Source organism: Dermochelys coriacea, chromosome 7 (genome assembly GCF_009764565.3).
Source record: "Dermochelys coriacea isolate rDerCor1 chromosome 7, rDerCor1.pri.v4, whole genome shotgun sequence".
NCBI lineage: Eukaryota > Metazoa > Chordata > Testudines > Dermochelyidae > Dermochelys > Dermochelys coriacea.
In genome coordinates, this window is record NC_050074.1 from 114,353,244 (window position 1) to 114,376,235 (window position 22,992).

The following is a 22,992-nucleotide window of genomic DNA, read 5'->3' on the forward strand; positions in this document are numbered from 1 at the left end:
CAGTTTATTTGACCAATACTTTTTTTGAGGGTAGTATTCAACCAGCTCTATCACTAATCAGACATTTTTAGTACATATGTTATGAGTTGGCCCCAGTTAAAATTAATCAAAGATCTAATTAGTAGCAAGTTCAATTTTTAAAATATTTATTCACTAGGAAGCTGATTAACAATATGTGACAAGTAAATAAACTACAGAACAAGCAACTGTTTTGCTCCTTTACATTTCAGTTGGCAGGATAACACAAGTATTTTTCACTCTGCCCCATGGGATTGGTCATTAGGCTGATAAGGTGACCAGTAAATTTGTCAAGCCTTATATGATTTAGTGGTTAGTAGGTCTAGTCTAAATATAGTCACCATGACGGTGATAAAACGTGCACTAAAGATACTTAGCTGGGATGGCTGAATAGCAGCATTTTGGGAATTGGGAATTTGTTGTGGAACTTGATATTTTATGGCTGGAGGCAGTATGTTTTAAGTAATTTGTGGTGGTTTTCTTCCAGTTTTTCTGGTTTATTTTCTTTCATTATTTTATATAAAACAAAGAGGAAGTGAAATAATTGGGCCAGACCTGCAGCTGCTGTAAATCAGCATAGCTATATTGAAGCTACATTGATTTACACCGTCTGAGGATCTGACCAAGTGTGGTGTGTGTCTGTCTTTCTAAGGCCTTGTCTACACTACAGGGGGAGATCGAACTAAGTTATGCAACTTCAGCCACATGAATAACGTAGCTGAAGTCAATGTACTTAGATCTACTTACCATGAGGTCCACACTACATGATATCGAGCGAAGACATACTCCCGTTGCCTCCCCTTGTGCTTCTCGTTCAGGTGTAGTAAAGGAGTTGACCTGAGAGCAAACTGCAGTCGATTTAGCGGGTCTTCGCTAGATCTGCTAAATCGACCACCAATGCATCGATCACAGCGCTTCAAACCCCCAGTAAGTGTAGTGTAGACAAAGCCTAAGAGGCAAGACAGGAACTCTCTAGAGTGTAGATACACCTAGCTTACCCAGGAAGTTCCTAGCTCAGTTTTACTCCTCCCATTCCTAAGTTTCTTTTGCAGGTTAGGTCGCTAGAGGACATAAATTGAACCTGACTTTTCCTGTTGCTGGCAATTGTTGTTTTTTGTCAGACATTCATAACACATCATTTGGTGCAAGTGTAATATGGTTTGATGGCTGCTTACGGTATCACTCCAGTGTCCAGTTGTACAGTTGCTTCAAGCAAGATGGCACCTGCAGTGATTATTGTTGTGGCAGCATCTACGACACATGGGGTTGCTTAGTTTATAGCACTGCAAGCACTAACCTCATTCCTTAGTAAGTGTCTAATCTGATGTGGGTACTGTATCCGTATGTTCACTTTCTGATGTGAAAGAGTTAATGCACTAATAACTCTGGTCCTTGGTGAGATGAAATCGCTTTTAATATCTGTGCTCTTTGTTTTCCAGTCTTTAGAATAGCACCAAATTCTGATCAGATGAATTTATTATGAGTATCAATGTATTTAAGAGACTGGATAACTCAGGGGATTTGGATTTGGTAATATGATTTTGAGTATTTAGCACCTTTAGGTCACTTGTTCAACTTCAGGTCAGGCAGCTGGTGCTAGCCCATGAATTGAAGTTACTCTCTGAAGTCAGATGACCATGCTCTAATAAGAATATCTTAGATCTATTATTGACCACATACCCAGTACAGTCATAGTCACTATGAAATGCTAAGGGAGATTAGAGAGGCTATCAAAATAAAGAACTCAATAATAGTGGGGGATTTCAATTATCCCCATATGTACTGGGTACATGTCACCTCAGGATGAAATGCAGAGACAAAATTTCTCGATACTTTAAATGACTGCTTCTTGGAGCAGCTGGTACAGCAACCCACAAGGGGAGAGACAGTTCTCGATCTAGTCCTGAGTGGGGCTCAGGATCTGGTCCAAGAGGTAACTATAACAGGACCACTTGTACATAGTGGCCATAATATAACAACATTTAACATTCCTGTGGTGGGAAGAATACCTCAACAGCCCAACACTGTGGCATTTAATTTGAGAAAGGGAAACTATTCAAAAATGAGGAGGTTAGTTAAACAGAAATTAAAAGGTACAGTGACTAGAGTGAAATCCCTGCAAGCTGCATGGACACTTTTCAAAGACACCATAATAGATGCCCAACTTAAATGTATACCCCAAATTAAAAAACACAGTAAAAGAACTAAAAAAGAGCCACCGTGGCTTAACAACCATGTAAAAGAAGCAGTGAGAGATTAAAAAGGCATCTTTTAAAAAGTGGAAGTCAAATCCTACTGAGGTAAATAGAAAGGAGCATAAACGCTGCCAAATTATTACATATTAAGTGTAAAAATGTAATAAGAAAAGCCAAAAAGGAGTTTGAAGAACAGCTAGCCAAAAACTCAAAAGGTAATAACAAAATGCTTAAGTACATCAGAAACAGGAAGCCTGCTAAACAACCAGTTGGGCCCCTGAACAATTGAGTTACAAAAGGAGCACTTAATGACGACAAAGTCATTGCGGAGAAACTACATGAATTCTTTGCTTCAGTCTTCACAGCTGAGGATGTTCGGGAGATTCCCAAACCTGAGCTGTCCTTTGTAGGTGACAAATCTGAGGAATTGTCACAGATTGAAGTGTCATTAGAGGAGGTTTTGGAATTAATTGATAAACTTAACAATAACGAATCACCGGGACCAGATGGCATTCGCCCAAGAGTTCTGAAAGAACTCAAATGTGAAATTGCAGGCTTATTAACTATGATTTGTAACCTGTCCTTTTAAATCAGCTTCTGTACCCAATGACTGGAAGATAGCTAATGTAACACCAATATTTAAAAAGGGCTCTAGAGGTGATCCTGGCAATTACAGACCAGTAAATCTAACGTCAGTACCAGGCAAATTAGTTGAAACAATAGTAAAGAATAAAATTGTCAGACACACAGAAGAACATAAATTGTTGGACAAAAGTCAACATGGTTTCTGCAAAGGGAAATCATGTCTTACTAATCTATTAGAGTTCTTTGAAGGGGTCAACAAACATGTGGGCAAAGGGGATCCAGTGGACATAGTGGACTTAAATTTCCCTCGCCAAAGGCTCTTACGTAAATTAAGTTGTCCTGTGATAAAAGGGAAGATCCTTTCATGGATTGAGTACTGGTTAAAAGACAGGGAACAAAGGGTAGGAATAAATGGTAAATTTTCAGAATGGTGAGCGGTAACTAGTGGTGTTCTCCAAGAGTCAGTCCTAGGACCAATCCTACTCAACTTATTCATAAATGATCTGGAGAAAGGGGTAAACAGGGAGGTGGCAAAGTTTGCAGACGATTCTAAACTGCTCAAGATAGTTAAGACCAAAGCAGACTGTGAAGAACTTCAAAAAGATCTCACAAAACTAAGTGATTGGGCAACAAAATGGCAAATGAAATTTAATGTGGATAAATGTAAAGTCATGCACATTGGGAAAAAATAACCCCAATTATACATACACTATGATGGGAGCTAATTTAGCTACAACTAATCAGGAAAGAGATCTTGGCGTTATAATGGATAGTTCTCTGAAGACGTCCACGCAGTGTGCAGCGGCAATCAAAAAAGCAAACGGGATGTTAGGAATCCTTAAAAAAGAGAGAGAGAATAAGACAGAGAATATCTTATTGCCCTCATATAAATCCATGATATGCCCACATCTTGAATACTGCATACAGATGTGGTCTCCTCATCTCAAAAAAGATATACTGGCATTAGAAAAGGTTCAGAAAAGGGCAACTAAAATGATTAGGGATTTGGAATGGGTCCCATATGAGGAGAGATTAAAGAGTCTAGGACTGTTCAACTTGGAAAAGAGGAGACTAAGGGGGGATATGATAGAGGTCTATAAAATCATGAGTGGTGCGGAGAAAGTGAATAAGGAAAAGTTATTTACTTGTTCCCATAATATAAGAACTAGTGGCCACCAAATTAAATTAATGGGTAGCAGGTTTAAAACAAATAAAAGGAAGTTCTTCTTCACTCAGCGCACAGTCAACTTGTGGAACTCCTTGTCTGAGGAGGTTGCGAAGGCTAGGACTATAACAGGGCTTAAAAGAGAACTAGATAAATTCATGGAGGTTAAGTCCATTAATGGCTATTAGCAGGAATGGTGCCCCTAGCCTCTGTTTGTCAGAGGTGGAGATGGATGGCAGGAGAGAGATCACTTGATCATTACCTGTTAGGTTCTCTCCCTCTGGGGCACCTGGTATTGGCCACTGTCGGCAGACAGGATACTGGGCTGGATGGACCTTTGGTCTGACCCAGTATGGCCGTTCTTATGTGTGAAATAAATTGATGGTCCCAGGAATCCACTTATAAATCCCTCATTAGATTAGTACCATGGCTGACCGTGACAGAAGGATTGCCAAGGAATTAATTGGCCATTGAGACCCACTTTGTTGAGACAGTGTGGGGAAAGCTCACACTGCTACTAAGTGTCTGTTCTGTGACAATTTCAGACCAGCATCATATACATTAAAAAGAAACAAGAGGGAGATAGGCAGGGGCCTATCAGTGCATAATAATAATATGGTGCATCACTTTCTTATCGCGCTGTTTATATTTCTTTAGGCAGGTGACAAGCATTATCATCCGAGCTGTGCACGATGCAGCAGATGCAACCAAATGTTCACGGAAGGAGAAGAAATGTACCTGCAAGGTAAGGATGCCTTCATTCCCCAACAGTGCCAGCAACAGGCTTAGGGTCAGACAGCCATCCAGGAAGTAGCATATCATCAGCGATCCTCTAACAGCCTTGTTGATATCTGATAGCACACTCACTTGCCCGTCAGGGACTTCCATTTTCATTTTCCCTTCTCAAAGTCATGGCAGTTTAGAAGACATCCATTGAGATCTTAGGTAACTGGGATTACAGCTGCCTTGCCATCACTGATGTTCTCTGAAGGATAGATGTCATCATCCTGGTGAATGTTGCATATTAGGATGCTCTAACAATTACCCTGCAGTCACTCCAAACTGTGGTTGCCCCAAACTGTGCTTTTAAAAGGTATAGCAACAGGTACATTTTATTGGGCAGCCTCTGAACTTCGGTGTTTTACATAATCCTCGGTGAACAAATATATGTGGGACACCAGAGTGAGTGAGAAATGGTTTTGAGCAATCATTTTTGTTGTTTCCCCCAGTTATTTTGATCATATATTCTCCTTCTCTTTTGGAACCTGATCCAAAGCCTGTTGAAATGAGCGGAAAGCCTTCCAATAATTTTAATGGGCCTTAGTTCAAATTGTATGTGTGTGTGATTTCTCCCCCACCCATCCATACTTCAGTCTCTGAACCACTCTTTATGTTTGTTTTTCTATCTGAATTCCCTTTTTGTCTTGTTATTTTGCTCTTTTAATCCCCATGTGCTTGCTTGTGTGTTTGTGTGGTCTTCAGTCTTTTTTCACATCCACTTCTTTTTTTCTGTCCATTTTCATCTCCTTTGTGTTTTATGTCTAACTCTTTCTATCACTTCAAGTACTGCCAATCACTTTTTTTTTTTCACATTTCCCCCACATGCACTTCCCCTTCTAGAAGAAAATGTTCTTCCCTTTGGTTGAAATACACATTTGATCCAAATCTTGATCTGAAATCTTCAACTCTTAGGCTACAGTTATTTTTCCCACTTGGCCTAATTTAAATGAATGTAGGTAGGAAGATGTCTAATATGCAGCCTTACTAACCAGAAATTAAAGTTGGTGGATGCCTGAATGGTTGGGAATTGTCCAAGTGTGCACATGTCAAGAGAGCTTTAAGTACATGGTTAAGGGCCCTAAGTGACTAGGGAAGAGATAAATAGGATCTGGAGTCAGGCAGTCTAAGTGAAGAGTGAACTGAACAGTAAGGATTTAAGAAAGATTCCCACTGGAGCAATCCTGAAAGAAGAGAAGATAGTTGAAAGGAGAAATAAATTCCTGGGCTGGTAGTTTTCTGTGCTCCCTTTGCTGTTATTGAAGACACGTGTTATAATGAGGACTTTCTTTCCTCCCAGCCCAGCTTCTCCTCTCTGCTTGACCATGCAGAGAATTCATAGTCCTGTATTATCACAATTTGTAGTGCCTTGTAAATTATGTGCACATCAAGATCTGTGTATTTGCACCTCACTTTAGGGTCAAAAAGGAGGAGGAGGAGGGTTGTCGGGGAGGGAGGCAGGGAAGCAGTTTTGTGGGTGATAAGTAGGGCCCTACCAAATTCATAGTCCATTTTGTTAAATTTCACGGCAAGGGAGTTTTAAAATTAGTCAATTTCATGTTTTCAGATGTTTACATCTGAAATTGTATGCTTAAATGTAACTGTGGGGGTCCAGACCCAAAAGGTGGCCAGGATGGGAGGGTCCCAAGGCTATTGTAAGGGCATTGTGGGATTGCTACCCTTATTTCTGCCCTACTACTGGCAAATGCTGCCTTCAGAGCTGGGCAGCAAGAGAGGAAGACTGCTGGCCGGGTGCCCAGCTCTAAAACCAGAGCCAATGTCAGTAGCAGCATAGAAATGAGGGTTGCATAGTATGGGGGTGTACCATATGTCCGGTTACCGGCAGCCTCCTGCTGGAGTGCGGGGCTGACAGCTGGAGCCATGGAGCTTCCTGCAGCTGAGGGAGATCCCGGAGGTCTGATCCACCTGGGAGCACCCCTGTAAGGGAAGAGGAAGTCTCAACCCTCCCCATCCCCAGCTGGAGTCCCGCGCAGAGTCCCACCCCCTAGGAGCCCCTGGCTGCGAGCAGATTTCACGGGAGGGATCAGATTTCAGTCTGACGTTTTTTTACGGCCGTGAATTCAGTAGGGCCCAGTGATGAGTTAGAAAACAAAGGGCAACATGAGGGTCTGAACAATATGAACAAGTGAAAAGTAAATGGATTTGTTCAACCAAAAATCAGTGGTGATGTCTGCCCTGCTGTTTAGAGTGGTTCACAACTGTGAGTGCCAGCCTCTGGGCAGACTGTCAAAAAGTAGGGCAGAGCCCCCAAACTGGTTGTATGTCCTGTAATTAGATTTCACCAAACCAAATGTGAGCTCCTGACGCACTATAACTGTCTTACCATGGGGTCACAGACAGTCTCCTTGGACATTCCAGTTAATCTTGCCACCCAGGCAGGCTGGACTTAGTGATAGTTGGTTGCCATACTCGAAAGATCACAAAAGATTCAGGTTGCTTTCAGTCCCAAAAGACCAGTCACTTATCCCAAGTCAATTTGTTCCTCCTATTTCTCACTCAAGACAATGCTTATAGCCACTCCTATAGTAAACTAAGGCTTTATTAACTAAGAAAAGAAATGTTATTTACAGACTAAAGCAGGCAAACATATATACACAAATAAGTTAGTCTGTGGTTCCAAAAGATGACAGATTTATAGTAATCTGTCTGTGCTGAATGTCTTTTAGGGCTAACCCAGGTTGACCCTGGGTATCTCTGCTTCTGTTCCTAGCTCCCACAAAGAGAGAGGGAAATTTTTCTTTTGTCCCTGTTTTATCCCCTTCTTCCAGCATTCAATGGATGGCTTTCTTGCATGTAGCACCTTCAGTGGTGTGAGAGGGCCATTAAACAAGTCTTTATATCATAATGTTCCACAATGGCCCACTGAGTTTTCATAGCCCATCTTGATGAGTGGTGGACCATTCCTCCTGACACAGGTTCAGAGCCAGAGTTTTTACCGTTATAAAGCAAAACGTACATATCGCCTTATAGCATGGGATGCAGACATTACAAGTGAAATTAATGCATGCAGTAACTTGCAAGCATTCCATAGACTTTAGACACTAATCCCATTCTGATAAGTCTAATATCTGTCTTGAACAATACTAATGTACAGGTGAGCTGGTCTGGTTTCCAGCTGTGAATTTGTCAGTGCTCAGCTGATGCCTACAGCCTTGGCAAGAGCTGGCATCTGGTCTGACAGCGTCACAATGTCAGTGGTAGGAAGGGCTGAACTGGTGTAACTTGCACCAGTAGTAAATATGGCAGACGACCAGCTTGGCTTAATGGTGAAATCTTAGCGGATCTTAAACATAAAAAAGAAGCTTACAAGAAGTGGAAGGTTGGACATATGACCAGGGAAGAGTATAAAAATATTGCTCGGGCATGTAGGAAAGATATCAGGAGGGCCAAATCGCACCTGGAGCTGCAGCGAGCAAGAGATGTCAAGAGTAACAAGAAGGGTTTCTTCAGGTATGTTGGCAACAAGAAGAAAGCCAAGGAAAGTGTGGGCCCCTTACTGAATGAGGGAGGCAAGCTAGTGACAGAGGATGTGGAAAAAGCTAATGAACTAAATGCTTTTTTTGCCTCTGTTTTCACTAACAAGGTCAGCTCCCAGACTGCTGTGCTGGGCATCACAAAATGGGGAAGAGATGGCCAGCCCTCTGTAGAGATAGAGGTGGTTAGGGACTATTTAGAAAAGCTGGACGTGCACAAGTCCATGGGGCCGGACGAATTGCATCCGAGAGTGCTGAGGGAATTGGCGGCTGTGATTGCAGAGCCCTTGGCCATTATCTTTGAAAACTCGTGGCGAACGGGGGAAGTCCCGGATGACTGGAAAAAGGCTAATGTAGTGCCCATCTTTAAAAAAGGGAAGAAGGAGGATCCTGGGAACTACAGGCCGGTCAGCCTCACCTCAGTCCCTGGAAAAATCATGGAGCAGGTCCTCAAAGAATCAATCCTGAAGCACTTAGAGGAGAGGAAAGTGATCAGGAACAGTCAGCATGGATTCACCAAGGGAAGGTCATGCCTGACTAATCTAATCGCCTTTTATGATGAGATTACTGGTTCTGTGGATGAAGGGAAAGCAGTGGATGTATTGTTTCTTGACTTTAGCAAAGCTTTTGACACGGTCTCCCACAGCATTCTTGTCAGCAAGTTAAGGAAGTATGGGCTGGATGAATGCACTATAAGGTGGGTAGAAAGCTGGCTAGATTGTCGGGCTCAACGGGTAGTGATCAATGGCTCCATGTCTAGTTGGCAGCCGGTGTCAAGTGGAGTGCCCCAGGGGTCGGTCCTGGGGCCCGTTTTGTTCAATATCTTCATAAATGATCTGGAGGATGGTGTGGATTGCACTCTCAGCAAATTTGCGGATGATACTAAACTGGGAGGAGTGGTAGATACGCTGGAGGGGAGGGATAGGATACAGAAGGACCTAGACAAATTGGAGGATTGGGCCAAAAGAAATCTAATGAGGTTCAATAAGGATAAGTGCAGGGTCCTGCACTTAGGATGGAAGAATCCAATGCACCGCTACAGACTAGGGACCGAATGGCTCGGCAGCAGTTCTGCGGAAAAGGACCTAGGGGTGACAGTGGACGAGAAGCTGGATATGAGTCAGCAGTGTGCCCTTGTTGCCAAGAAGGCCAATGGCATTTTGGGATGTATAAGTAGGGGCATAGCGAGCAGATCGAGGGACGTGATCGTTCCCCTCTATTCGACACTGGTGAGGCCTCATCTGGAGTACTGTGTCCAGTTTTGGGCCCCACACTACAAGAAGGATGTGGATAAATTGGAAAGAGTACAGCGAAGGGCAACAAAAATGATTAGGGGTCTAGAGCACATGACTTATGAGGAGAGGCTGAGGGAGCTGGGATTGTTTAGTCTGCAGAAGAGAAGAATGAGGGGGGATTTGATAGCTGCTTTCAACTACCTGAAAGGGGGTTTCAAAGAGGATGGCTCTAGACTGTTCTCAATGGTAGCAGATGACAGAACGAGGAGTAATGGTCTCAAGTTGCAATGGGGGAGGTTTAGATTGGATATTAGGAAAAACTTTTTCACTAAGAGGGTGGTGAAACACTGGAATGCGTTACCTAGGGAGGTGGTAGAATCTCCTTCCTTAGAGGTTTTTAAGGTCAGGCTTGACAAAGCCCTGGCTAGGATGATTTAACTGGGACTTGGTCCTGCTTTGAGCAGGGGGTTGGACTAGATGACCTTCTGGGGTCCCTTCCAACCCTGATATTCTATGATTCTATGATTCTATGCACCAGTCTGGCATTCAGTGAATGGGGATCCAGTGCAGCCCTTGGTGTAAATGCAACTCCTATAATAGAGTCATAGAACTTAAGGGCAGAGGGGACCACTGGATCATCTAGTCTGACCTCCTGTCTATTACAGACCATCAACACTACTGAGCACACTAAAGCCAATGAGAACTGTACCCACGTACACCTTGGTGATAAATTTAGCCCAAGGGGATGGTGCAGGAGAGGTGGCTGGCTCCTTTATCTCTCCATTTCTTTCCTGCCATTCCCCTCCCTCACCTCCCTGCCCCTTGGATACAAGTTACACTCTTTTCCCCACCGAATGGCAAATCAGTGCAAGTTACACTACTTTCCTACTTACGGCTGTTTTCTTACCAACTTATTGCTCTGATTGTATCACCAGGCTCTTCAGGAAGAATTTTACCTGCTTGCTGCAGGCTGCATTTAGCTTGTTGGCTCTAAGTAGAGTGTACCTGAAAGTCTTTCCCATGGTGAAAGTCCCTCTTAGCTTCAGCTCATAGGAATATGGTGAAGCCATCCGTATAGGTTCCCCCTGCACCGAATGGAGCGGTAGTAGCTTCCCAAGCATTTTGCTGTGGTGATATGGGGATGGGAACAAGTGTGCATCATAAAATGAGTGAAAGCAGGAAGCTCCCTTCTTTCATAATTACCATCTCCACTGGGCATTGCCTGTGTCCTCCATTGCTCTCGATGTAAGAACACAAATGCAATCCTGGGCCCACGGTTGTCAGTGTGAGTTTTGGGGCCAGCATTTCATCCAGTGTGTTTATTGATGGCTACTTGAATGTTACATCTAATGAAAACAGAGGAATCTGCAAAAAGAACAGTGTGTGTTGAAACAAACTAACCCACCTGTGTTTTCCAGCCTCAAGTTACCATTGTATAATAATGGCAGAGAGTCTGTGGGTTTGCCTGGGAAAATGGCAAGGAATAGCACCAAAAATTTTCTTTCTCCCATGTATTTCCTTGTAACATATTTTTCTTTCTTACCCACGGGATTGGTGCCAAGGTGAGACATTGCTTAGTGTTTAGAGAAAGCCTGCTGTAGTTGGTTTTCATGTAGCCTTTCATGCTTTCCAGGCTTATTCTGTTATTCTGAATTAGTATGTTTCAGAGCTTGCTCTGTTTTGTAGTGCTGGTGCATGCAGAAAAAACATTTGGACAGCTGAACATTTTGTTTGGTGTCTGCCAAGGGAGCAAACACACACATGCTAATGGAGGGATTAACAGCAGTGTACTGTAGAGTTTCCAATAGAAAAGTAATTAAACTGAACTAGGATGGGTCTGGAAGATTTACATAGCTCTGAGCTGTTTCAAAATAAATGAGCACATTTGGGTGGATATAAAACCTAAAATCTGTGACTGGCTTGAAGTATGGAACTGTGCAAAATAGTCACATCTAACCTCATACTGAGTTTGGGTTTGAAGTTTGCTGTGTTTCAAACCTCTCATTGAGTTTGTGAAGCAAAATTGAGGTTGTTAGGTGAGCTCCTCCCTGAAAATCGCAGCACAACTCCACTCTGCTTCACCCCAGAAGCCGGGGAACTGCTCCCCACTCAATTCTGCCTAAGGAATGTTCACATCTAGAGGCCCCAGCTGAGATCAAGTCCCCATTTTGCTACATGCTGGACACACACATAATCAGACCCAGCCCTTGCCCCAGAGAGTTTGCAGTGTAAATATTTAAGACAAAGGGTGGGAGAGAGGAAATGTTGCTAGCCCTGTTTTACAGAAGGGGAGCTGAGACCCAGAGAGAGGGCGTGAATTGCCCCAGGGTCCCACAGGGAGTCTGTGGCAGAGCTGGGAACTAAACCCGACTTTTTTGAGTCCCGTTTTAGAGCCTTAACCACAAGAACGTCCTGCCTTGTGAACATTCCTGTTCATCAGGCCTTAAAGTAAACCTTCAAGGGCTGGTTTCAGAGTAGCAGCCGTGTTAGTCTGTATTCGCAAAAAGAAAAGGAGTACTTGTGGCACTCTAATAAATTTGTTAGTCTCTAAGGTGCCACAAGTACTCCTTTTCTCTTCAAGGGCTGGTTTCCTTCTGACCTTTGCGGGGTTTGTACAGCCCTAGCTCTGAGGCTGGTGTTTCGGTACATGCCATCCTTTGTTATGCTTCCCCTGCCGAATGAGCAGTTTCTTCTCCTTACTTGGCTCAAACTCAGAGCTAGACATCTGATGCTGTGTGATTGAGTCCACGTGTTCCTTCCTGTTGATGCTGTTTACATTGTGTGCTGCTGGCAACTGGAATTGCTGCTGGCAACTGGAATCGCTCCTGGTGGTTTGTGCTTCAGCACAAGAAAGGGACCTTTTGAAATAGAGGCTCCCCTTGGAGCTGCCCTGACCCATACCTTTTAACTTGGCCTTTGTTGGGAGGGATCTCCTGTGCCTGCATGTGAGATAATATTCATGCTGAAATGCCATATATTTTAGTGTTTCATTGTGGATGCAGAGGAGTGGGGTGGGGAGGTTCCTTCTTGCAGACAAACATTTGGCTCCATTGTGGTTGGAATGGCGATTTGGCTTTGACCACAGTAGGGTGTAGTCAAGATTAAAAATCCATTTGGGTTTAGCCTCTGCTCAGAAGCAGCTTCAATCTGGATAGTAACTGGGAGCAGCATTTCAGTCCTTGGGAGGCTAAACTGTTGTGCTACACAGGCAGAGAGCAGGAGAGACCGAGGTACCCCCAGTGCCCAAGGCAGGGAATTGATTAGGTGAGCTATGCCCAGATGATCCTAGCAGGCGATCCATTCCCCGTGCTACAGAGACAGTGAAACCCTGCCCCCAAGATATGGGTTTTCAGTGTATCGAAGGAACCCAGGTATGGAGCAGTTTTAACCACCCTGTCTGCTGCAGAGGCAGCAGAACCTGAGCCTTTGGAGCTCCTTGTGCATCCCTGGGCAGAAACACGTGGGAGTGGGGCTGGCCAGGTGAGAAGCTGAATCTAACCCTATGCAGATCCACTGGCTAATGCCCCTCTTATAACAGCAGGTGTGGCAGGTGTGCAACCTCAAGGGTGCTGCACCATGGACGAGGGGAGAGGATTCCTTGCTCACCAGGGTGCCCTCCTGAGCTGGCCACTCAGGCATAGTGCAGCAGTCAGGATTTTAGCGCAGAACATGCTCTTGTTTCTTTCTCTGGGTCCTCATTGCATTCTGCACTCTCAGGGATGGGGAGTGTGGGGTGGGAAGGATTAGGTGATGCTAGGATTATAACACTCTGCACTTACTGAAGATAGCGCCTTCCATCCAAGATGCTCCACGACACTTACAGGTGTTAATGAATTGAGCCTCACAGCACCACTGCGGGGGGGTGCGGGGAATGAAGTATTGTTACGCCTTTTTGACCAAAGTGGTTAGCTGCTTTTGGGGTCTTGTGGATTTTTTCCACTAGGAGGAGAAATTGGTGATGGTCAGGTATTTCTCTGATACAATCCTGTTTGTTTACGAAGTCCCATTTCCCTGAATACGGGAGGAATCAAACTGGAGATAGTTTCTTTGCTCGCGGTTCGAAGCCTCTTTCAGCCAGCACTATACCAAAAAGTGCTTTCTTTTTTTCTCAAGGTCATGCCACCAGGACTCCCTCTCTGTCTCTGAGGCAGTTCTGCTCCTCTCTGTTTCTGCTGCTTTTCTTTCTCTCGCTCTCTCACACATACCCCTCCACCAATCAATGCTAGTTTCAATCAGATTTCGCCCAATCCCTGAGCATAACAGTATTATGACCTCCATTTTGCAAATGAGAGAAAAGGTGAAGGGACTTAGTGGGAAGGGTTTACCCATGACTGCATAGGAAGTCTGTACCAGAGCTAGACATAGGACCCACTTCTCCTTCTCTCACCTCTGTGAACCAACCACAAATCCAGTCTCCTTCCCTGACCCACAGCAACATGACTCTTCCATCTGCAACCTCTGAATCGAACAGATCCTAACCCTGCTGCACAGGCTTGTGCGTGAGGTTTAGTTCACTCATGTGTGAAAAGTACTTTGAGACCCACAGACAGATGCCACTGTAGGCGGGCAAAGTCTTTGTTTTTAATGTTGTTGCATTTCTCACATGCTGGGGTGGAATTTGTAGGTTATTCACAGCACACTGCAGTGCAATGAGGGGTCCATCCTAAGTATTTGAATGTTCTGCTCTCTGTGACCTGAAGTAATCTGATTTAGTCTGAGTAATGCATTATTTTATTCCAGGTTCCACTGTATGGCATCCCGACTGTAAGCAGTCCACTAAGGCAGAAGATAAGCTACGGGTAAGATAAACAAACAGTAGGTAGACACTAAGCTCAGTTACACTCCAGATAATTTGAACACACAGTAACTGATCTTTCTCCTTGAGAGTGTGATTTCCCATGGTTTTTATTGCCTCACTATGACAATCCTGGCAGCAAGTACAGTGTTCTACTCCAGAGGTGTTCCTGCACTTCCCGTGTTCACCATCTCAATGTATTTGTTGCAATGTATTGTTCCAAAGAGGGCATTGTTTCCAGAACAAAGTCCACCTTACAGCGTAGTTCCTAAGAGGGGAAAAATCTCAAGGGAGAAATGTGAACAAAGCAAATGCGTCAATAAATCTTTTTATTTTCGCACAGTCATGACATCTCTGTACTTTGTTTGTCAGCTGTGCTGTGTTCTTTAGAGCCATTTGCAGCATTACTCAGCATGGCCTGATCTTCCTTCACCATCTAAATGAACCCTTTAAACCTAATTTATCCTGTTTTGAATGCAAAGAAGAAATATGCTTAATGCTAGATGTGCCCTCAATATTTAGGGCCACATTTTAAGCCGGCCTGAACCGAGACTTAAAATTTGTGTGGACAAACTTTATGGATCAGATTCTTGATGACTTCAGTGGCGCTAAACTGATTTACACCAGATGAAAACCTGGCTGTGTGTGTGAGAAGTGCCAACAGGTCTTTGTGGGTTAGTTCACCATGCAGTCGGTTACCCCATCTGTGTTTGCACGTGCCTGCTCATACACACAGAAATGAGAGAGTGCGCATCTGTGAGCCTGGTGAATGTTTCTGGGCTCAAGTTTCAGAGGCCACAGATGAAAAATGGGCCAACAGGCACTTTGGTGAACGTAGGTTGTGCATCATGCTGTGTTCATGGTGTGCTCTGTTCGTAGTATTTCTCTTCTTATGAAACGTGATGCTGGCACGCCACACTACAACATTCTCCTTAACGTGTTTACTATGAATGTAGCTAACGTGCTGTTATATTTGTGGGGAACAGTGTAAACTGGGAGAACAGTCCAGCGGGGCAGATTCAAACCTTCAGGAAAACGTTGGGGAAGCAATGCAAAGCAGAGCTTTAACAGATGCAGCCTGATCCAGCACTTGCAAGTTGTTCTGAATAGACATTTTCTCAGAAAAGACTTTGGCACTTCAAAACTGGGTTATTTTTCATCGGTAATTTGCTGCTGAAAATAACAATGTGAACACTTTTTAGGGTATGTCTACATGGCAAAAAGAACCCTGTGGCAATGAGTCTCAGAGCTTGAGTCTACAGACTCAGACTCATGTGACAGGTTTCAGAGTAGCAGCCGTGTTAGTCTGTATTCGCAAAAAGAAAAGGAGTACTTGTGGCACCTTAGAGACTAACAAATTTATTTGAGCATAAGCTTTCGTGAGCTACAGCTCACTTCATCAGATGAATGTGACAGTGCTAAAAATAGCCATGAAGCTGTTGCAGCTGGAGCTCTGAAGCCTGCGGAGAGGGGTGGATTTCAGAGCCTGAGCTCCAGTCTGAGCCCAAATGTCAGCACGACTCTTTTTAGTACTGGAGTGCAAGCCCTTCAAGCCATAGTCTGTAGACCTGGGCTCTGAGACTGGCTGCTGTTGGGTGTTTTTACCATATAAACATACGCGTAGGGTATGTCTGCACTGCACACTCAGACCAGGCTCCCGCTCAGGTTTCAGCCCAAACCCCACTTCTGTCCACACACAAATCAGTCTGTCTTGGGTCAGCCAAGCCCTCAGGACTTGTGTCCTAGGACCCTTCTAGGGAGTGGGTCTGAGCCTGAGTCCAGGTCCAAGCCCTGACCTTTTGCAGTATGGACGCAGATCAAGCCACAGACACCCATCAGAAGGTCTGCGTAGTGTAGTATGTACATGTTAGCATGGCTGTGAGACCAGGTCCAGCAATTACAGACCCAGGTTTACAATGCAGTATGGATGCTCAGGCACAGGGTTGGGAACACCAAGTCCACAAGCCCGGGTCCCAACCCAGGCTCAGTATGCAGTGTAGGCATACCCTTATATATCTGGCCACATAAACGATACATAATACTATAGCGTGGCCTAGTGGATGGAGCATTGAACTGGAACGTACTTCTGTTTTATTCCTGGGTCTGGTTCTGGCCTACTGGATGACCTTGGAAAAGTCACTTCACTGCTCAGTGCCTCAGTTTCCCCATCTGTAAAATAGAGATCATGCTACTGACCTCCTTTGTACAGCACTTTGCAATCTACTGGTGCAAAGTGCTATATAAAAGCTAGGGATGATTGTTATTGGGAGCTGATTCTGCTCTGATTGCTGTAAATCAGGTATAAATCTAAATCAGTAGAAATACACTGGTATCTGAGAGAAGAATCAGGCTCACACTGTACTTTATGCAGGTTCATGCCATTTGGCTGCAAATATCTATAGAAATTACTTTACAATTACAGAGTATGGTTATTAAATAGTAGAGGTGGTCAAAAATTTTCAAAGATTTTGAAAAAATTTTCTCAAAATTTGTAGTGAAATATCATCACCATTTTCCTGTGCATAGGAAGAGAGGGGCTGGTTCAGCTTGGGGAAATCTTCGAAGTCCATAAACATGTTGGATGTTCTCTCAGGCCAGTGGCTTTCACCAGACTGAATTGTGTCATTTGTACAAGTACTACTGTCCATGACCAGCGTATCCCAGCATCAGCCGATACCGATTATCCAACCCTGGGACATTAGTAGAAGAATAATTTCTTTCAGGAGAAATATAAGGAAGTGATCATTGCCCTAGTAACAGACAGTCTGGGTATTTTGATGCCTCTTCATCTAAAATTAGAAGGTGGAGACATGTCCTTAGGTGAAGAGTGCTCTAAAACCATCAGCCATTCCCTGATTAAGGACCAGTGGGTTGAGCTGCTGGTGAACATCTGGGTGGAAGCCACTGTAGATTGTCAGGCTTTTAGGTTGATTTAGGGCTTGTTGCTCATTCAGCTGTATGGGTGTAAAACAGTGCGTTTTGGCAGTCTGGGAGTCTGACTGCTTGTATTTATCGGTGTGTGGCCGGTATACAATATGTTCCCTTGTCAGTGACCCAACAGATTTGTAATTGTTTCAAAGTACTCCTGACTACATCGCTGCCATTGCAAATATGCTCCAAGCTGACCTTTTAAACCTTCTGGCTTATTTCCAGTCCCCATGAAACTGCAGATGTTCCTTCCAAATATCTTTACTTTTTCTTTATACATCCAAGCCAGCAAGTACTTTTCACTCAGATAATCTTAATTGAAATCAATTAAATTAACAGACATTCATACCCGTGCAATGTAAGAACACAGCCTTGAAATGATAGGTTTAGACTGCTTGTGAGCTCATAATATTGGGCAGGACCAGATTTTCTGATGATGTGGACTCTCTGCACTGCTAGATTTCCTTTCCCTTTGAAACCAAACAAACTTACTGTTGAAGCGGCTTCAGAAGTCCTCGGCGAGCTGTTTTATCTCAGTGACTAAACTGCAATACAAGTTAGTCAGTGCTCTCACTGGCTAACTCTTAGATCAGGGGAGGGCAAACTATGGCCTATGGGCTGGATCTGGCCCTTAAGGGCTTTCAGTCCGGCCCGCAGGATTGCCAGTCCCGTGGTGCAGCTGGGCTAAGGCAGGCTCCCTGGCTCCGTGCCGCTCCTGGAAGCGGCTGGCACCATGTCCCTGCGGCCCCTCGGAGAGGGGGGCGCAGAGGGCTCTGTGCGCTGTCCTCACCTGCAGGCACTGCCCCCCACAGCTCTCATTGGCTGGGAACAGGGAACCACAGCCAATGGGAACTTCAGGGTTGATACTCGCAGGTGAGGGCAGTGTGCGGCGGAGCCGCCTGCCTCTCTCCACCCCCAGGAGCCACTGCTGGACATGCTGACCACTTCCAGGTGTGGTGTGGGGCCAGGGCAGGCAGGGAGCCTGCCTTAGCTCCACTGCGCGCCACTGCCACCCCGGAGCCACTCGAGATAAATTGCGCCGGGCTGGAGCCTGCATCCTGAACCCCTTCTGCACCCCAACCTCCTGCCTTGAGCCCTCTCCTGCACACTGCACCCTCTCCCACATCCTGCCCTCCCTCCCGCACCTCAACCCCCTGCCCCAGCCCTACATTCATGGCCCTGCATACAATTTCCCCACCCAGATGTGGCCCTTGGGCCAAAAAGTTTGCCCAGTCTTAGATGGAGTTCATAAAAACAAGGAGTACTTGTGGCACCTTAGAGACTAACAAATTTATTAGAGCATAAGCTTTCGTGAGCTACAGCTCACTTCATCGGATGCATTTGGTGGAAAAAAAAAAAAAAGTTTTTTTTCCACCAAATGCATCCAATGAAGTGAGCTGTAGCTCACGAAAGCTTATGCTCTAATAAATTTGTTAGTCTCTAAGGTGCCACAAGTACTCCTTTTCTTTTTGCAAATACAGACTAACACGGCTGCTACTCTGAAACCTATAAAAACAAGGGTTGCTTAAGACCTTTTCCCCATTAGATTTTTGCGTGGCGTGTTATGAAGCCAAACAAGCAGGAAATAAAGCAACTCTACATGAGTGCTGAGATTTATTTTTTAATTTTTTGACAATTGTCTGTCAGTTGGTGATTCTGCAGCTAACCATATGTGACATTGATGTTACACTGCACAGTTTATTGTCCAACTTAGTGAAAGGGGATATTAGTGACTGTGTTGCAAAAGACACTCTTGATGCTTATGTGCTGTTCCGTATCCAGGAGAAACATTGCTTTTTTCACTTTTTTTCCCCTCTTATATTTCATGGCAGTGTTCCTCATCTGATTTCTTTTATCCAAAGAGTCTGGTTCTGCGCAGACCATGCTCTACAGAGGTTTGCTGTTGTGTTTTCATACAGTTGTTAATAGACTTCTTTATTGAGAAGATTTCCTTATACTGCCTTACTGTCATTGCTGCTGCTGCTACTTATCTCACACAGCTTTCCTTGCCTTCACTCACCCCTTGGAGCACAAACTTTGTCTTTTGCATTATGAAATGCATCTCGTTTGCTATTTCCTATTTCTGCTTAATTTGTTTGTTTAATATCAAGGTTCTGATTTTTTTTTAAGCACACAAAAATAGCTTTTTGCTCATTCACTTCGGTGTCATTCAGTGGGTTGTAGAAAGTGGTTGTTCTGGAATAAAAAATTACAAATGAAAACACTACACTAAAGATCTGATCATATGAAAACTATTGTGACTTTACATAGCTGGTTGAGGAAATTTTCACAAACAGTGTTTAAGATTTTTCATGAAAAAATGTCATTGTAATGTCCCATTCTGGGAAAGTGTTGACCAGAGCCAACTGAATATTTGAACTGAGCTAAACTGGTCGTTAATTGTTTTGTAAAGTTTCTATTTTTGAATGGTTTCTGAGCATGGGCTGATTCTTGTGCTGCCCATTAGCTCTAGCCACCGTTAGTAGTGACTTGACCTGTGGCTTATCCAAGCTGGAGTTATGAAGCCCTCTCTTACCTATTCATTCTGGGCTGCCTTTCTTCCTCCAGACTTCTGAGTCCAGCAGGTACAGAGTGTTTGATATTTTCTTGCAGCATAGTTTTCTAGGGCTGAATCCCATTCAAGTCAGTGGAAAGAGTCCCATTCTTTTCAGTAAGAGTTGGCTAGAGCCTATATCCAGTTTCCTTTGTGATGCTTTCTTCCTGATTAATTCTAGGAAATGCAAGTCCTGAACCACTCCTAAATGTGGACTTCCTACATGTTAGTTAAGAGAGCAATCCAACAATTTAGCATGCATGCTAACAACTATAAAGATGCTTTATCACTGGTTCTGGGGTAAGGAAATGTTTCTGGAGAATTAGAGTTGATGCAGTCAGATATTAAAGGTTCTAGATAGTAATCTACAGAACAATTGCATTCATCTGTTTGACTGCGGACAAGGTTTTTGAATGGCTGTAGACTTTGCCTTGTGTGCATTTGATGATGAGATTTCAGACCAGTGGTGTTAAAGAGAGAGAAGAAACCAGCTTAACCATGAAAGTTATTTATTGCCAGGTAATAACCATACAAGGGAAGCCAAACAAACAAAATAGTTATAATATTAAATCTAGTCAGGTTTAGGAAACTATAACTGATCACACAAGTCAGGGTCAGAAGGCTATACCTGGAGAGAGAGCTGGGTTCTCACCACTCCATGAAGCTTGAATTGATCGGGGTTTCCAGGTGGTGGTGGTAGCTGAGGGTGGAGTGCTGGAGACCCTCAGCATGATCAGTCAGGAGAAGATGAAGTCCCAATGGAACTGATTCAGATTTTGGATCCAGGCATCAGAGTACTTACTTGAGCATGGGTAGGGGTTTTTATAGGGAAAGAACAATGGTTCAAGGGAGAAAACTAGATTTGTTTATGGGTAAACTGATGTCTCAAGGGAGTATACCAAAGTTGTTTTGTTCAGACTAGACAAGAGGATCTGATCATTTCTGGCTATGGGTGGTGTTTCTTTGAGGGAGCTCACAATGCAATTAGACAGCTTCAGTATTTTGGATACTACTAAAGGATTTATTGGTCTGATAACTAGTGAGCTGGGTGTGTGCAGGCATGGGTTCATTAATATCTGGAGCAGAGATCCCCCATCATGCAGTGCTTTCCAGCTTTTCTGATCCCAGAGTTCCGTGTGGTTCTTGCCTTGGAATCTCTGCTCTCCATTCTGTATGCTAATGGAGATGCCTCCCTGTCCCATCTTTGATGCAAATGAGGCTAGGGGAGTTTACTTAATACTGTCACCCTTGTCTGGAGTGGTTTAGGTGTGTCTCCCACTGCCTTTTCATTGCTTTTTTGTAAGTCTGTCTTCTGATCGGCTTTGGTTCAAGCAGAGGCTGGAGGGGGGAAGGTCTTTTGGGAATCAGACAGACTGGGTACTGTGCCCTGGTTCCCCAAGAACACAGAGCTGATAGGTAACAACATGCAAGTTTAGATTCCTGTTCCAAGCTTATCCAAAGCTATCAAGTCTTCAAAACAGGGCAGGAAATCTCTTGGGCAAATGGCATTCTTGTGAGATCTCCTGTATTCCCTGGAGCTGGGCTTGAAGGAAGATGCATTTAGTATTTTAGGTCTTGCAGTCCTAATACCAGCAGAGACCTAGACATGTAGAGAGACATGCACAGAGGAAAAATGTGTGGAATAAGTGGAATATTTCAGAACCTTGAGGTTCGATTGGGTTTGATTCTAGCAATGGCCAAAGGCTCCAGGGAAACTACAGTTTTTAATATTTTCAGAACTGGTTTGCTCATCCCTACTTGCTGTACCTCCCTTTTGCACATAGTGAGCCAATTCCTGTAGCTCATTTTGTAAATACAACCTCTCGTTTTCTCAAAACAGTAGTTAGTTCAGTCTTGTTACAGTGTGTGACTGATTAAACCAAACATACTTCAGCACTCTGGGATACATCTGTGCTTGGAGGAAATCGAGGCTTTAGCGAGATCAATGCTCAAGAAAGTCCACGGGTATATGGTTTTGGACTCAGTGGTTGGAGGCAAGGAAAACCAATCTGTAGGTCTTCTCATCTGGGACAAAGATAAATTTCCATTATGTATGAATGAAAGATGTGGGTCTTTAGAAAACTAAAATAGATAGTTACAGTGGATGCCTTATAGAAACAAGTCTTTCATCCAAGCATATATCCCCAGGCTTGAGACCTAAATAGAAAGGTTTTAACTGATTACAAAATGTATGAATGTACCTGGCAACATGCAAGAATAAATTGGCTTATGGAAGGGAAGTTTGTCATAAATTACGTACATGCCGTAGACTTTAAAAACCACATTTACAATCTCTTAAGAAAATTGTGTATGTTAGCATTCTGTAAGAAGATCAAACCGTGATAGTAGAATCTAAGAACATGGTGTGAAATCCTGGCCTCATTGAAGTCAAAGGGAGTTTGGGAGCCAGGATTTCATCCTTAATTTTCATGGTGCAAACTTAACACGGGTATTGGAGGAAGCCTTCATTTGCATGAGTAGTTTTGTGGCATAGCTTAAGTTTGGCAATGACTAGTATGGAATGACTTGTCCTGAAGACCAGTTTTGCTTCACTGCACTTTGCTTTTAGGACGGAAAGAAGTTGCTCCTATCTGTGAGCACATGTGTATGTGCGTGTTTTTTAAAACTAAACCACACCTGTTAATAAAACTGGTCTTTATGACTGCTTAATTAGCCAATGAATATGCATTGTAGATTTTTAGGAGAGGAAATAATTAGTCTCCACATGAATGCTCCTGGAAAGAGAAACTTGAAGCGATGATTAATTGGCAAAATAATGGACATGCATAACGGATGCTTTCAGATTTTGTTTCTTGATGGGTCACACATACACCACCATTTATAGTAATCATGATGCAATAAGAGCCTGATCCAAAGCCCACTGACATGAATATGAGTTTTTCCAGTGACTTCATTGGGCTTTGGATCTATGCCCTAAGTAACTTGTCTCCTTTGAAAAACCTTACAGTCAGTGATACAAATGATCAAAGTAATCTATATTGTTACTTCTATAACAAAATCCTGTTTAGCAAGGAGAAGTGATTGCAGAAAAAGCTAATTTCTAATGAGTTTTTATATGTACATCTTTACCACACTTAAACTAGCCTCTGTAGCTAAGGATCTTTTCTTTTAACTGTATTAGCAATGTTATTGTTAAGTGACTGTGTGTAGAATGAAAAATTATCCCTTCTTCTGCAGCTGTTCTCACCTCCTTGCATAATGAACTCAATCAAAAAACTAAGGCAG

At 43.6% G+C, this 22,992-nt stretch overlaps 1 protein-coding gene across 7 annotated transcripts in view; it reads left to right on the forward strand.

The window, feature by feature from the left end:
- The window catches only part of ABLIM1 (actin binding LIM protein 1), a 323,364-nt gene that overhangs the window by 235,077 nt on the left and 65,295 nt on the right, over positions 1 to 22,992 (forward strand). For 6 of the 7 annotated variants that reach the window (XM_043518178.1, XM_043518174.1, XM_043518176.1 and 3 more), the window contains exons 7-8: positions 4,621 to 4,708; positions 14,210 to 14,268. In XM_043518178.1, the coding sequence (XP_043374113.1) occupies positions 4,621 to 4,708; positions 14,210 to 14,268 (147 nt within the window). Of the gene's footprint in view, positions 1 to 4,620; positions 4,709 to 14,209; positions 14,269 to 22,944 lie in introns of all 7 variants that reach the window. The other variant, XM_043518173.1, reaches the window with a different exon arrangement.